Genomic DNA, 14,961 nt, shown 5'->3' on the forward strand with positions numbered 1-14,961 from the left:
GGTAGGCCTATACATCAAAATACAGAAAATTCAAACATCTAGGTATGGCCTTTATGAGATTTGCAATATTGTCTTTAAACCTTGGATGGGGGCTGTTAGAAAATGTGGGAAATATTGTGCCAATGTCACACAAACTTGGATAGTAATTATAGTAAATAGTAATGTACAATTAACAATGTCTACACTGTATTTCTGATCAATTTGATGTTATTTTAATGGCTTTTCTTTTAAAAACAAGGACATTTCTAAGTGACCCCAAACTTTTGAATGGTAGTGTATATATGGATGTCGATTAAGGCAGCCCCCCGCACCTCTCTGATTCAGAGGGGGTTGGGTTAAATGCGGAAGACACATTTCAGTTGAATGCATTCAGTTGTACAACTGACTAGGTATCCCCCTTTACATCACCCATATACAATAATATGTCATCATAGTCAACAGCCCCTCCACATTTCATTCAGTCCATTTATCATCTGTGCCAGGCTCACTTGGCTACTGTTCTAGACAACTGGACCGCACCTGTTCTCTGTTGCTATTTCTGGTCTGACTCGCCTGAGTGTCAGTCTGTTTGTACTTTCATGCCACCTCCCTGTCACTCATGGCCATGACAAACAATGCCAGCAATGGAGTTGGCAAGAGTACAAACCATTCTGGGACCAGGCTATCCCATGGTTACAATTGTGATCAACTAGACCACACCTAATCTATGTTGCTATTTCTTACAGTCCTGAGAAGAACAAAATGCTGGGAGGAATCAGGTTGTCAGACTAGTCTGAGTTAAGGTCACAATAACCTTCTGTATTTTGCACATGTCATTATGATAATAGGCTGAATCTACTGCACACCCAAAGCTGATTTGTGAAGGTGCTGCAGACAAAAGGCAAAACTGGAGAAACAGGAAAAAGTCTCTGCACACTTCCAGTGCCATTATGAAAATAAATATAACTTTGAAGTCTTCCATGTTGCCCTATAAAGCATCATACATTTGGCCTACATCTGACTAGATTGTGTTATGTCAAATATAAGAGTTTCGGACAATATATCTGATTAAAATGTTATATTGGGTTACTTAGACACTACCAGACACAACAAAAGTTACATAATGAGATAGACAGGCAATTTCATTGGCTGTAGCGTGGCCACTACCCATTCTTTAGTTGTTGGTAACCTCAGTTATGGAATGAAATCACCTATCCATGTACCAGGAACGGATTTGATTGGGTGTGTTATTTATTAATGACTCATGGGCGGGAATTAAGCGTTTGGCCTTTTGATTGATGTCTACTGGCCGCCTGAATGGCTCATTGACCTATAAAATAAGGGATTGCTAAAACGGGGGCGCGTCAGGTAGGTCGCAGTTGCAAAGCCTAATGTGCGTGGTTTACTAAATTGTAGCCTATTTGTGCAACTATCTTAAGTAACCAATTTATGTCGTGCAATAATATTACAACACATGTTTTCTCGTCTACAAATGTGTCTGCAAAATGTTCTATAAAACATACATAGGCTTACAGAATCAACGTGTATAACATATGTGGGAAATATCTTGCTAAAGATCTTGGGTAATGATCAACTCACCAATATTAACGCATGCATTGATATAGTAGCAAATTCGCTTTGAACAATTGTTATGTTTGAAAAGATTTTGATGACTGAAGTTTCGTAAACAAAAGTTTTCTAGAAATTGCTTTGCACGATCATATAACACTATGGCACCCTCTGCTGGGGGCTTGAATCTTTGCATGTCGATTGAATTACTTTATTAATTGTCTTTGTCTATGACACGTTGCAAATGTCAATATCCGAGAAACTCTATTTGCATTGCTTTACAACTACTTTGAATGCCGGCAACAACTTTTGTGTTCAGATATTTATTTATGATTTTGTCAAAAATAAACAATGAATCAAGACATTAAGCCTATCCCTGTCTACCTGACTGTTGCCTCTGCTGTTTTGATTGGCCTAGTACAGTACAAATATGGATGCTAACCACTGCTTTATGTAGCCTAATAGAGACAGTTTATCATGGAGGACTCCACAGAATTCATTCTCCAGGATCAAGGCTCCAGGATGGTCCATAGCAGTAAGGACAACCCCATCCTGACAGTTGCTACTGGGGCTTTGCTCGCTGGCCTCTACGGAATGTGGACTATGTTTGCCCTTCCTGGCTTCCGCAGGAGGGGGGGGGGGGGGGGGGGGGGTCAGGGCCATAAAGAATGGAAGATAGATTGGATCGCCACGTTTACAACCCTTTGTATGAATGTCTTGGCTGGGTCTTGTTTTGGTCTTGGCTGGGTCATTGATGTCTCATCTTGTATGTGCAAGGCCCTTTGCAAGGCTTTTTCCACCTATGCAGCTGAATTGATGACATTAGGCAGGCTCCATTCAATCCCTTTGCTTTTTTTTTTTGTTTACAGTAGTGCTTTATTAGTCTACAACTGTAAAACCCCAAGGGATAAGTATGTCCTACCTAGAACCAATTAAGGTGATATACAATTCAGTGGCGTCTCCCACATACCCCGTCCCCTAGCCTGAGTCCCAGTCTGTTTGTGCTACATGCCAACTTCTTGTCAATCGATGTCATGTTTGGCTGGACAATGACCAATGGAGTTAGAAAAAATACAAACAGTTCTGGGACCAGGCTAACCGTCTCCCATATTATTGACTGGCAATATTATTTTCATACAGGTGCCTTACCTGCCCTCGAGTAAAGCTCAGATCGTAAACGTCATGCAGCTGCTGGAGGGACGCAGAGGCCAACTAGTTGATCTGGGATCAGGAGACGGGAGACTGGTGAGTTGGCTCTGGTGAAATAAAACTCTCTGCTATGAACAATAGAGGCTGTGTTCCAAATAGCACCCTCTCCCCTATATTCTGTACTTCTTAGAGGACTGTATAGGGAATAAGAAGCCATTTGGGACACATACCGTGTCTGACACTTACATTTCTCTCTGTTCTAGCAAGGGATCTTGTGTGGCGAGGACAACAAGCAACAGACAAATTATAGTGAAGTCACTCTTTTGCTGCAGTGAAGTTATAGGTAGTTGTATGACTCAACTTTCCTCTACCTTCTTGTCTTAGGTGTTTGCTGCCTACTCTGTTGGCCTCCAGTGTACTGGATTTGAGATCAACTCCATGTTGCTGGCATATGCTAGAGTGAAGGCACGCTGGACAGGAGTACCACCCAGCCAGGCAAACTTTGTCAACAAGGACTTCTGGAAGGTACAGTATAGTTCTTTAACATTGTGTTTATTAGACACATACTCTTTACTAAATGTGTTTTCTCTCGTTTGACAGACTGATTTGTCAAACTACAACAACGTGACTGTATTCCTAGCCCCAGGATTGGTAAGCGTTCTATCCATGCTAGGCCTCCGCACAGCAAGAACAATTCCTGCTCTTATAATACGATTATTTCTACAATTAGATTTTGAATAACTAAATTATATTCAAACAGTCTTAACTCAGAAATGATTGGGTGTGCTGGATCATTTGACAAGAGAGTGTTGATCTGATTGGTTGATGACTAAAACCAGCCTCTCTGATTGGTCCTCAGATGGAGGTGCTGTGTGAGAAGCTTCTGAGGGAGCTTCCTGATGACGCGTGTGTCGTCGCCTGCCGCTTCCCCTTCCCCCAGTGGCCCCACCGAGCCTCGCAGGGCGACGGCCTCGACCAGGCCTGGGCCTATGACATCAGCACTGTACGCTCAGCCCTGGGCCAGGCATGACCCTATGACCTTATACTGTGCATCGATGACTGGATTAATCCTAATGTCATTCACTGGTTCACACCAAACCCAATATATGCTAATTATCACCCCAAATCAAACCCAGTATCGCCAACTGCTTCTGTCTTTGTGTACATTTTCTTTTTTGATTTATTCAAAATTCAATAGGCACTCGCACATCTGAAATATCTTTGTTGCAGGTGCATGGTAACAGTTGAACAAGATGAGAAAAAAGAAGAAACCCGCACACTGCTCTTGATAGTATCACTGCTCTTGATAGTATCACTGCTCTTGATAGTATCACTGCTCTTGATAGTATCACTGCTCTTGATAGTATCACTGCTCTTTAATAAGCTCTACATATCGGCCTCATGGCCTTCCTCAGAGCATTTGTGAGTTAAAAAAATGTTTTTACACCCTTATGTAGACATAGCTCCACCCACATCCGTTCAATGCATCGAATGGGATTGGAGTTGAGGGAAAATTCTTAGAATATTTATGTTATATTTAATGTTATATTTTGTAATGCTTACTTAAGTGTCAACATAAAACATATTAAACGGGTGTTGTTGGAAGTAGACTAAAGTGCAGCGTGGTCAGCTACATTTTCCTTTTGTTGTAAAATGTCGCCAACAAAACAACAAACGAAAACAACAACCGTGAAGCTTATAGGGCTAACTGCCACAAACAAAGTTAACTACTCACACTGAAGGAGGGGAAAAGGGCTACCTAAGTTTGATTCCCAATCAGAGACAACGATAGACAGCTGTCCCTGATTGAGAACCATACCCGGCCAAAACATAGAAATAAAGAAACAGAACACAAAACATAGAATTCCCACCCCACATCACACCCTGACCTAACCAAACAGAGAAATAAAACGGCTCTCTAAGGTCAGGGCGTAACAACACGTCTGTCAAACCACAATGAGGACATCACCCATCAAGCAAGTTTTCATAAATCATTGGTTACAGCGCAAGAAAAACATCAGAGTAATTTGAAATGGTGGCATTAATTCATGTTCACATTTACAACATAACGTATAAAGGCATTTCATCATTAAGACCTTTAGGAAATAATGTCTGGAGGGTGAAAATCCCAAAACAATTGTCTTTTGCTCAGAGTGTTATTTATATTGCCTCCCATGTCTGATATCTTAACTTTCTCTATGCCACAAATTCTAAAGGTAGAAATGTTATGTTTTTGGTCTTTAAAATGTACTGTGAGTAGATAATACCTGTTGTTTCTCCTGATTGAACTATTGCGTTCACTAATTGTCTGTTTGAGAGAAGCAGAGGTTTAACCTACAGAACACAGCCCACATGGACATTTAATAATGTAAATAACATGGGTGGTGGAGCACGTAATAATGTCATTTATTTGGAACCGTTTTCTTGTGTGTGTGTGTGGCAGAAATACTCACACTCCATCATATTGTTGCACTGTGCACAACCTCTGCATTTATAGTTACCATTCGGTAGAGGGCGTTAAAGAGCCCGGCTCATTTTCTTTTGTGGCTGGCAGTTGGCATGGACCAATTTCTCGCGTAAATTGCTACCTCCTATATACAATAAATCGTGGATTCTTAAATTCAGCTGGCAGAGCTGGGTCCGATGATAAAACATGCCAGTGTTTCCTGACATCATCTCCCACTTTGCGCGAGTTCAAAGTATATGTGGAGGTGAACATTACAGAGTGTTCTTTAGCTTTAGTGGGTCTTTTTTGTAGCAGTTCATCTTGTGTTTTCACTAATTCCAAATTAAGAGCTTCATCCACACATTGTAATACTAGCAAGAGCAGTTTGTTGATTTATTGAACAATATATGAAGGGTGAGGTGTGTGCCAAGCTTCATTGGTCAAATGTAAAGGAAGGGAATTATAAACATGTCCTTACACTGTAATTAAACCAGAGCATTTGAAGTAATTATGTAAATTAGTCTTTCCCACTGTGGTGTGAAAGTAAGGTTGCAAACTGTGAGAGAAATTAATACAATTCTATTTTCTGGATGATGTTGACAATGTTTTTTATTCCCAGGTGGGTTATTGTCTTATAAAATGTCCATTCTGTAGGATCTAGTCATTTCCACTTCCACTGAGTTACAGGAGGCTACTATGGAAAAAGCTAGAAGAGCATTAGTTATCCAGGCTGATCACTGTACTGGCCAGTGTGCATTGATATAGAGTTTAGAGCAGGACATACAGTAGAGAGCCCAGCATTTGTCTGACTTCATATCATATCATCTCCACTCTAACTAAAAAGGCACGTTAATTGTATTGTCTTTCCACATGACAAGCAGGTAGGAGAGAGCAGAGGAACAGTAGTAGACCAGTGAGGGAAGCACGGGCAAATTCTTAAGCCAACTCCTGTTGTTTAGATGTGGAGGGGGTGGGGGCTTTGCACGTCCCACGTGCATGTCTCCCCCTTAGTCAGCAGACAGAAGCAGTCACACAGGAGGTGGGAAGGTTTGTGCATCCCAAATGGCACCCTATTTCTTAAATAGTGTATTACTTTTTACCAGGGCCCATCGGTATCATGTCAAAAGTAGTGTGCTATGTAGGGAAATCAAGGTGGCACACAGTCTCCACTGGGAGCCTGGGTCAATGTGATCATAACCCACAGATCTAAAGCCTGCAGAGGGCTCTGCTGTACACCACAGAGTACCCATGGCTGTGCCCAGGAACTATGGTAATCTGCTATGACATACTGGCAGATCGTTAAAAAGGTATTCCAACCTGGAGGACTGTAAAATAACCACCTGATGGTGCTAGAACCTCAAATTAAAATCAGAGTGGCAGAAAACCATAGTTGTCTTAATTTACACTCACAATTTTGTAGCATTTCTATGCGCTGTAGCAATGTATATGATTTTACAACACATACATACCCTCTACAACCACTGTGATTATTATCATTACTTGACCCTGCAGGTCATCTATGAACGTTTGACGATCTTGGCCATGTACTGTTATAATCTCAACCCGGCACAGCCAGAAGAGGACTGGCCACCCCTCAGAGCCTGGTTCCTTTCTGGGTTTCTTCCTAGGTTCCTGCCTTTCTAGGGTGTTTTTCCTAGCCCCCATGCTTCTACATGGGGCAGCAGGTAGCCTTGTGGTTAGAGTGTTGGGCCAGTAACAGAAAGGTTGCTAGATCGAATCCCCAAGCTGACAAGGTAAATACATATCTGTCGTTCTGCCCCTGAACACTGTTCCTAGGCGGTCATTGTAAATAAGAATTTGTTCTTAATTGTCTTGCCTAGTTAAAAAAAAAAAAAAAAACTTCTACATTGCTTACTGTTTGGGGTTTTAGGCTGGGTTTCTGTTATAGCACTTGTGACATCGGCTGATGTAAAAAGGGCTTTATAAATACATTTGATTGATTGCTTGATTAATACTGTACATACAGAACACACGATTTAACCATTTGGTTTTCATCACTGATTTACCCAACCATCAGATTTGATTAGTTGTTATCAAGATTTTGCTTGTGCTTGATATAAGTCTGGTATGTGACACTGTCCCACACCTTGACACTGAGTATATGGTGTTGATGATGATGTAATGGTAATAATGATGATGATGATTCATATTTAGCATTGCAAGATTGGGTAAATATTTTCCATTTTATCCAAGCCCTTTTCTTTATCGTAAGCATATAAACACCAGTCATTGACATGCCAGTCCTGACTGTGAGGGAGCTCTACCGGACCTCTAGAGTGACGTCGTAGAGCCAGCCAGACAAAGGGCGGGGCCTACGATACCATTCTGGCTAGTCAATGAGACCAGGCTGCATATAAACCCAAGCACTCTTGACTGCATTCAGAGTACGAGCAACGAAGTCATCACCTCGCTATGGAATTACTGAGGAATATCTCTCAACAGCCGACGAATAGCAACAGGATGTACGAGCCCAACCAACCCGGGTCCTGTGAACTGCGGAGAAAGAGAACTGAGGACCACGGTCATGCACCTGCAGAGATGTCGAAGATTATCACGGATCCTGCCACCGGGAAATGTTACTGCCGTGGGAAAGTTCTGGGAAAGGTAGCCATCAGTGAATTACAACAACGCAAATTACGCAAAGACAATATGGTTCTTTATGTGTCTACTTTGGGAATAGTACACTGTTATTCCAAAGCATGCACACTTGAAAGGAACCTGGTAAATATGCTTATCAATATGATTGTGTTATTTTCTTTTCAGGGAGGTTTCGCCAAGTGCTATGAGATGACCGACCTGTCCACGAGTAAAGTTTATGCAGCGAAAATTATTCCCCACACGCGCGTCTCCAAACCGCACCAACGGGAAAAGGTAAGAGCGCGCACCACTATTCATCATGTATTATAATGTCTATATAGATTGAAACTGAATGTCCAGGACTTTTGGATAATTCATGAATTAATTGCTTTTAATAATCACTATGATGTATCTTCTCCATAGATTGACAGGGAAATCGAGCTACACAGAGTTCTCCACCATAAACACATCGTGCACTTTTACCATCATTTCGAGGATAAAGATAACATCTACATCCTCCTAGAATACTGCAGTAGAAGAGTGAGTGTTAACTGCTACACTTGAATACTAAGCCTTTATTACTGAACTGAACTGAGAAATTCCTGCATACAGTAGCAGCACCTCCAAAGTACAGCCCTCACTGGGCAGCAGACATAAAATGGGGAAACAAAAAATGATTTGTTCTTATTTTCCATAGACTGCCTTGACTGATCTAATATTTAATCCCATGTTATCTTTGTACAGTCTTTGGCACATATCCTGAAGGCACGCAAAGTGCTCACAGAGCCGGAAGTGCGATACTACCTCCGTCAGATCGTCTCAGGGCTGAAGTACCTGCATGAACAAGAGATCCTACACAGAGACCTCAAACTTGGTAAGCATCTATGGCAAGAGACACAATAGAAGCCAGAGTCGTTATCATTCAATCGGCTTTGCCAAGCACAATGCAGAGGGATTCAAACCTGCAACCTTCACCTGTCAATCTGTAAACCAACCACTTTATGTTATTGATGACTCAGTAAATGGTACAATATTTGTAATCTTCTTCTCCCCTCCTAGGTAACTTCTTTGTGAGTGAGACGATGGAGCTGAAGGTGGGAGACTTTGGGCTGGCTGCCAAGCTAGAGCCTGCTGGGAACAGGAGGAAGACCATCTGTGGGACACCCAACTACCTGTCCCCTGAGGTGCTCAACAAGCAGGGCCACGGCTGTGAGTCAGACGTCTGGGCCCTGGGTTGTGTCATGTGAGTACATTCTATTTTATTTCAAGTTTTTTGTCAATAGACGGCTCTGTGAAATTCCATTCCATATGTAAATGTTATGACAACCAGTCACCAACTAAGTCTCCCCCTCCGTTCTCCAGGTACACCATGCTCCTGGGCAGACCCCCGTTCGAGACCACCAATCTGAAGGAGACGTACAGGTGTATCCGGGAGGCGCGTTACTCCCTGCCCTCCTCCCTGTCGCCCCAGGCCAAACAGCTCATCTCCAGCCTCCTGGCCAAGACCCCGGAGGACAGACCTCACCTGGACCACATACTGCGCCATGACTTCTTCTCACAGGTGAGTTAGCTAGCCCTCCCTCAGCCTCTCTCTCTTGCTCTCTCTGTAACATATGGAGCATGAGACTGCAAATCTAATTTTGTTTTAACATTCTGTTTCCTACTTGATATGATTATTTGTCTATCTGCACTTTTTCATTCTCCTAACATCTCTCTCTCCCTCCTTCCAGGGTTTTGTGCCAGAGCGTCTTCCTGCTAGTTGCTGCCACTCCGCTCCAGAGTTCCACGTCTCCAGCCCTGCCAAGAGCTTCTTCAAGAAGGCAGCGGCTGCCCTCTTCGGCGGGAAGAGAGACAAGGTCAAATACTACGAGACTCTGAGTGAGTATATCAATTATTCTCCTCATAAGACCGTCTTAGCCAATGTCGCCAATTATTAAACCAGTTAAAATTTGTTTACCTTATAAAATGATTATATAATGTTGCTAATTACCAAGTGATGATTAAAGCTGTGGTGTCGTAAATCCACTGATGTATCATGAGTGTTTTTGGCAGATTTCCTATCTAATCACACGTCTGGTATGAATGAGAGGCTGCAGGTTGAGGCCATCCAGAATATTTTCTGACTGTGTGTTGTCTCTGGTAGATAAACTCACCAAAGAGGAAGAGGAGATCTACAAGCTTCGACATGACCTGAAGAAGACGGTTATCAGCCAGCAGCAGCAGAACAAACAGATGACTGAGGTGAGAAGCTCATCACTCTCTATTTGACCATGATAGTCATGATGAAATAAAATATAAAGTCAACACAGACTACTGTAATGCACAGCGTTAGGGGAGTAGTGAAAAGTCAGATTATGGAAAAGCAATTGTATGAGGAAATACTAAATCATGATAAAGGAAAGTGTGAGGCCATGTTATTTAACCCCTCCCTCTTTCTCCTCACCGCAGGATGGAAGGCCACCGTCACCATCTGCTGGGAGACCTGTCGCCCTGGCAACAGAGGGTCTGCCCCCGACGACGCGAGACACCATCCGGCTTATTGTCAGGGGCAGTCTGGGTAGCTGCAGCAGCAGTAGTGAATGTCTTGAGGACAGCACCACTGGCAGTGTGGCTGAGACAATCACCAGCGTTCTCAGAGGATGCCTGGAAAACATGCCCAAAGGTGAGCCTAATGCACTTATAATCCTGGAGATGAGACATGATTTTGTTGAAATAAGGCAGGTACAGTGTAATTATACTGTAATACTTACTACCATGTAAAGAAATGATTCCAACACCAATGTAACTTAATATGATAAAGTGGGACTCCCTTTGTTATTGCATATGGTTGAATTGTGTTTTAATCACAACTACCTTTCTGTCTCTAGCGGATGACATCCCCAAAGGGACAGAGTGCAGTAACCTGCAGTGGGTCACTAAGTGGGTGGACTACTCCAACAAGTATGGCTTTGGCTACCAGCTCTCAGACCACATAGTGGGTGTTCTGTTCAACAACGGGACACACATGAGCCTCCTCGCAGACAAGAAGTGCGTACTCTGTTCTCTTTATCACACAACACATCCCTCATACCTTAGTTGGAGATTGTTTAGGCTCTATGGGTTTTTACATTCAGCTGTCAGATTGAACATCAAAATGTTTGATGGGCGTAAATAAACAGAAGTGGAAAGTATTGCCGGCTTCAGATGTAAAAGTCAACCAAAAGTAAGCGACAGAGAAGGTCTTTGCTGTCATACTGATAAATACATCTGTTTGGCATGCATCTTGTCCTTCAGAAACACGCAAGTGTTTATTTTGGTTGCTAACTCTCTTTTCCCTCTGTCTCTTCTTTCTGTCTGTAGGACTGTCCACTACTATGCTGAGTTGGGTCAGTGCTCTGTGTTCTCCACATCTGACGTGCCTGAGCACTTCGTAGGTCAGGTGACCGTCCTCAAGTACTTCGCCCACTACATGGAAGAGAACCTGATGGATGTAAGTCTAGCCTCTAGCCTCTCCTCTCATCCTCTATTCCTCTTTTCCTTTCCTGTTGATCCTATCTTTGACAATCTCTCTATTCTATCTATCCTCTCAGTCATTTCTTCCCACTGTTACCATTTCCCCCAAAAATCCTCTTTCCTGTCTTTACTCCTGGTGTTTCACTCCACTCTCCTTTCCTGTCCTTCACTCCACTCTCCTTTCCTGTCCTTCCTCCCGGTCCTTCACTCCACTCTCCTTTCCTGTCCTTCACTCCACTCTCCTTTCCTGTCCTTCACTCCACTCTCATTTCCTGTCCTTCCTCCTGGTCCTTCACTCCACTCTCCTTTCCTGTCCTTCCTCCCGGTCCTTCACTCCACTCTCCTTTCCTGTCCTTCACTCCACTCCCCTTTCCTGGGCTTCACTCCACTCCCCTTTCCTGTCCTTCCTCCCTGTTCTTCACTCCACTCTCCTTCACTCCACTCCCCTTTCCTGTCCTTCCTCCCGGTCCTTCACTCCACTCTCCTTTCCAGCCCCCCTCTCCTTTCATGTACTTCATCCCTGCCCTTCACTCCACTCTCCTTTCCAGCCCCCCTCTCCTTTCCTGTACTGCTCTCTCCCTCTGTCGTCCTCCTAGTCTTCTCTCAGTCTAATGATTAAACCTGTTCCTGTGTTTGCTGTGTAGGGTGGAGACCTAGTGAGCCAGCCAGACACGCACATGCCCAGACTCTACTTGCTGCAGTGGCTCAAGTCTGACCGTGCCCTCATGATGCTCTTCAACGACGGCACGTTTCAGGTAAACACACACATCATCACAGCCAAAATAGACATTATGCAAAATAAACACAGTGCAGCTATGGTAAATCCACAGAACACTTCATGTAAATGCATAACACATACATCAGCTAAATATTCAAATCAGTTATTGTCTTCTATCGTCTCATAGATATATTTTCAGATAAGAACCCAAATGTACTTATTCCACATTTCAGGCACACTGTTCATCAGTTTCCCAGGGGGGTTAAATATGAGACATCTACATTGATGTTGGTATTATGCTATTTGTTGTATTTTCAGTACTTTATTAAAACATATATCTTTCTCTAACAGGTCAACTTCTACCACGACCACACCAAGATCATCCTGTGCACCCAGAGGGAGGAGTACATGCTGACATACATCAACGAGGAGCGTGTGTCCTCCACCTTCAGACTGAGCTCCCTGCTCACCTCTGGCTGCCCCGCAGACCTGCGCCAACGCATGGAGTACTCACTCAACATGCTGCTGCAGCGCTGCAACTGAACCAGGAAGCAGCACCACGCGGGGAACCGTTTATACAGCCGGACAGACTTCAACATGCTACTGCAGCACTGAACCAGGAAGCAGCGGCAGGTGGTGGGACAGTGAATGGGGTCGGACCTGTGTAAAGCAATGGACTACTGATTGGTAACCTTTGCAGAGTTGCAGCTGAATCTGGATGGAGAGGCTCTGGAAAGGACAGTGTATTGAGCACAATGACTTTGAACAATAAAGGGCTGATGTGTATGTTGATAATCGGAGGATAAGATGACTGGATGATATGTTATGATGAGGGGATGGAGGTACGAATGTGAAAACCATCTGTTTTTGAGGAAGAGTGTGGAAGTGAAGAGGACAGTAACACTGGGCTGGAACCAGATAAAACTGTAATGTTATTGTTATTTTTCTAATGAAAGTAGAACCATAAGGGCTGATGGAGGCTTCAAACTCGATCCTGGGGCCCCCCCTGGGTATACGTTTAGTTTTTTTTGTCCTAGCACTACACAGCTCATTCAAATAACCAATTCATCATCAAGCTTTGATTATTTGAATCAGCTGTGTAATGCTAGGGCAAAAAAAACTAAATGTGGCCCCAGGGGAGGCCCCAGGACCGAGTTTGGGAAACCCTACACTACAGGACTGTAATGTACACAGCACTTCTGCAGAGGGAGGGGAGGCTGTGTGTGGGGAGAAACACTAGCTAACTTCAAACTGTGATTCATTCTCTGAGGACAGATGGACATGGCTGTTTTACTGTGAAGGAGGGGGAGAATGATGTTGATCATACAAGAAGAGCCATTTCACTGTTAGACATTGGTAAAAAAAATAACTTATTGTGTACAAAAGTGAAGTATTTAATAAATATACAACTTTTTCAAAAAATATGTTCTGTGATATGACTGAGTTATTGGGGTTTGCACATATCAAATGGTCTGTCTTTATTTCAAGCGTTTATGGTTGAGTTGTGTTTTAAAAATTGCTATGAAATGGTTGCAATACTTAGAGATAGTTCATTCTATCTGTCTTAGTGAAACTCTCCTCAGGTGTAAAACATTTCCCAGGTGTTTTGATTAAGTACTTTGAAATACTGACAGAATGAATTCCACAAAGCCTCAGGCAATACATTATACTTTAAACTCACTTGCATTTACATTCCTACAGTTACATTTTTACTAGTATCCCATGTCAGCAGTTTCTAGTGCACATGTCAGGGAACAGAGGAGGGAAACTTGAGGGATGTAAGGGAGACGTGAGGGTCTGTTAAAGCACTTTGGTGAATTGAGGAAGCTTGACGATGATTCAGAGTGCAGCATTGGTCACATTGACATTGACACAATACTTCTATTTCCTCACCGGAAATAGCTGATTGAATTGGTTGTTGTGAGGGTGGATGGTAAAGGAATATGAAGGTAAGGGTGGATGAGGTTGAGGGTGGGTGGATGAGGGTAAGTCTTGAGAAATATTGAATTTATACTTTCAGATTGTCCATTCTTTTGCTTTCTCAATTGATAGCTTTTCAAAGTTGCTTTGTAAGAACAACCCCACTTTTACAAAAACTCCCACGGTACCTAACATCACTACACTTTAGACTTATGAGTTACCACACCCAGTCTCAGGGATGTTAACTCTGGAAGTTATTTTGGTCTCTACTGAGTTAGGTAAATCAGGTTTGTTCTTGCACCTCATTTGTGGAACAATCTTCAAAATGTTCTTAAATTTGATGTTTTAGTGCCTCTAGGGCAATTCAGAAAGCTGATTCAGGACCTTATTACTGATAAATGAGTTTTTTTATGACTGTTTTTCTTTCTGCTTGCATTTGGTATTTATATTTTGATATGTGTATATTCTGTCATTTCTGTAAGTCAGGGCTCACCTGTAAAAGAGACCTTGGTGTCACTATGACTCCCTGATAAAAATAATGGTTAAATGAATGAATTAAAATAAATGTAGTAAAATTATGCCACGGTTATTATTGCATCAGTGCTTGATGTTCCTGTTTGACTATTTAAGATCATCTTTCCCATAGAGATCCTTTTGAATTACTAATTCCTAATTGTATGATATTTGCTTTCACCTTGTTTGACTTCGTATCCATAGAAACAGGTAGAGCTCAATCAAGAATTCTATTTCTATGGGAAGGACTTTGGTTACGTAAGAGAGAGAGACATACAGTCCTAGTGACAGCCTGGTCCTTGACGTGGTTCTCCTCGTCAGCCTGCCTCTGACCTCAGCTCTGCCTGTCTATTCATCTTCTCATTCTGTTCTGACGAGGCCTGTCCCTAGCTCACCCTCCCTTTACAATTCACAGATGTTCAGCATTGCATCGCATAGAATTGATGATAATGATAACGTAATATTAGCGTTTACTGAGATAGCGGTTTAACTTTGAGCTGGATTACATTTCCCACCACTTATTTATTCCCTTCCTGAAAAATGACTTGTCTGTTGTTGACAGGTTCTGTTATTAACA

The 14,961-nt window shown here is 42.7% G+C and overlaps 2 protein-coding genes across 2 annotated transcripts; both read left to right on the forward strand.

The window, feature by feature from the left end:
• The first annotated feature begins 1,173 nt into the window (after positions 1-1,173).
• si:dkey-190g11.3 (uncharacterized protein LOC567059 homolog) lies at positions 1,174-3,828 on the forward strand. Its single transcript, XM_036936028.1, has 6 exons — positions 1,174-1,347; positions 2,006-2,180; positions 2,673-2,793; positions 3,082-3,222; positions 3,298-3,348; positions 3,557-3,828. Exons 2-6 carry the CDS (start codon positions 2,026-2,028, stop codon positions 3,725-3,727), a joined length of 639 nt encoding a protein of 212 aa, XP_036791923.1. The 5' UTR covers positions 1,174-1,347; positions 2,006-2,025; the 3' UTR covers positions 3,728-3,828.
• A 3,691-nt stretch (positions 3,829-7,519) lies between these two features.
• plk2b (polo-like kinase 2b (Drosophila)) lies at positions 7,520-13,375 on the forward strand. The gene is made up of 13 exons (XM_036936029.1): positions 7,520-7,768; positions 7,928-8,035; positions 8,165-8,281; positions 8,486-8,615; positions 8,801-8,984; positions 9,104-9,302; positions 9,472-9,619; positions 9,885-9,982; positions 10,190-10,403; positions 10,609-10,768; positions 11,081-11,210; positions 11,878-11,988; positions 12,303-13,375. The coding sequence occupies exons 1-13, from the start codon at positions 7,577-7,579 to the stop codon at positions 12,492-12,494; spliced, it is 1,983 nt and encodes a 660-aa protein (XP_036791924.1). The 5' UTR covers positions 7,520-7,576; the 3' UTR covers positions 12,495-13,375.
• Positions 13,376-14,961: the final 1,586 nt, after the last annotated feature.

Source organism: Oncorhynchus mykiss, chromosome 11 (genome assembly GCF_013265735.2).
Source record: "Oncorhynchus mykiss isolate Arlee chromosome 11, USDA_OmykA_1.1, whole genome shotgun sequence".
NCBI lineage: Eukaryota > Metazoa > Chordata > Actinopteri > Salmoniformes > Salmonidae > Oncorhynchus > Oncorhynchus mykiss.

Bases quoted from the DNA above. Each gene is read 5' to 3' on its own strand.
- si:dkey-190g11.3 (XM_036936028.1), top strand. From the start codon at position 2,026: ATGGAGGACTCCACAGAATTCATTCTCCAGGATCAAGGCTCCAGGATG. The intron at 2,181-2,672 runs GGGGGGGGGGGG...ATTGACTGGCAA, and splicing joins CTTCCTGGCTTCCGCAGGAG to TATTATTTTCATACAGGTGC. The intron at 2,794-3,081 runs GTGAGTTGGCTC...TTCTTGTCTTAG, and splicing joins GATCAGGAGACGGGAGACTG to GTGTTTGCTGCCTACTCTGT.
- plk2b (XM_036936029.1), top strand. From the start codon at position 7,577: ATGGAATTACTGAGGAATATCTCTCAACAGCCGACGAATAGCAACAGG. The intron at 7,769-7,927 runs GTAGCCATCAGT...TTTTCTTTTCAG, and splicing joins GTGGGAAAGTTCTGGGAAAG to GGAGGTTTCGCCAAGTGCTA. The intron at 9,620-9,884 runs GTGAGTATATCA...TGTCTCTGGTAG, and splicing joins CAAATACTACGAGACTCTGA to ATAAACTCACCAAAGAGGAA.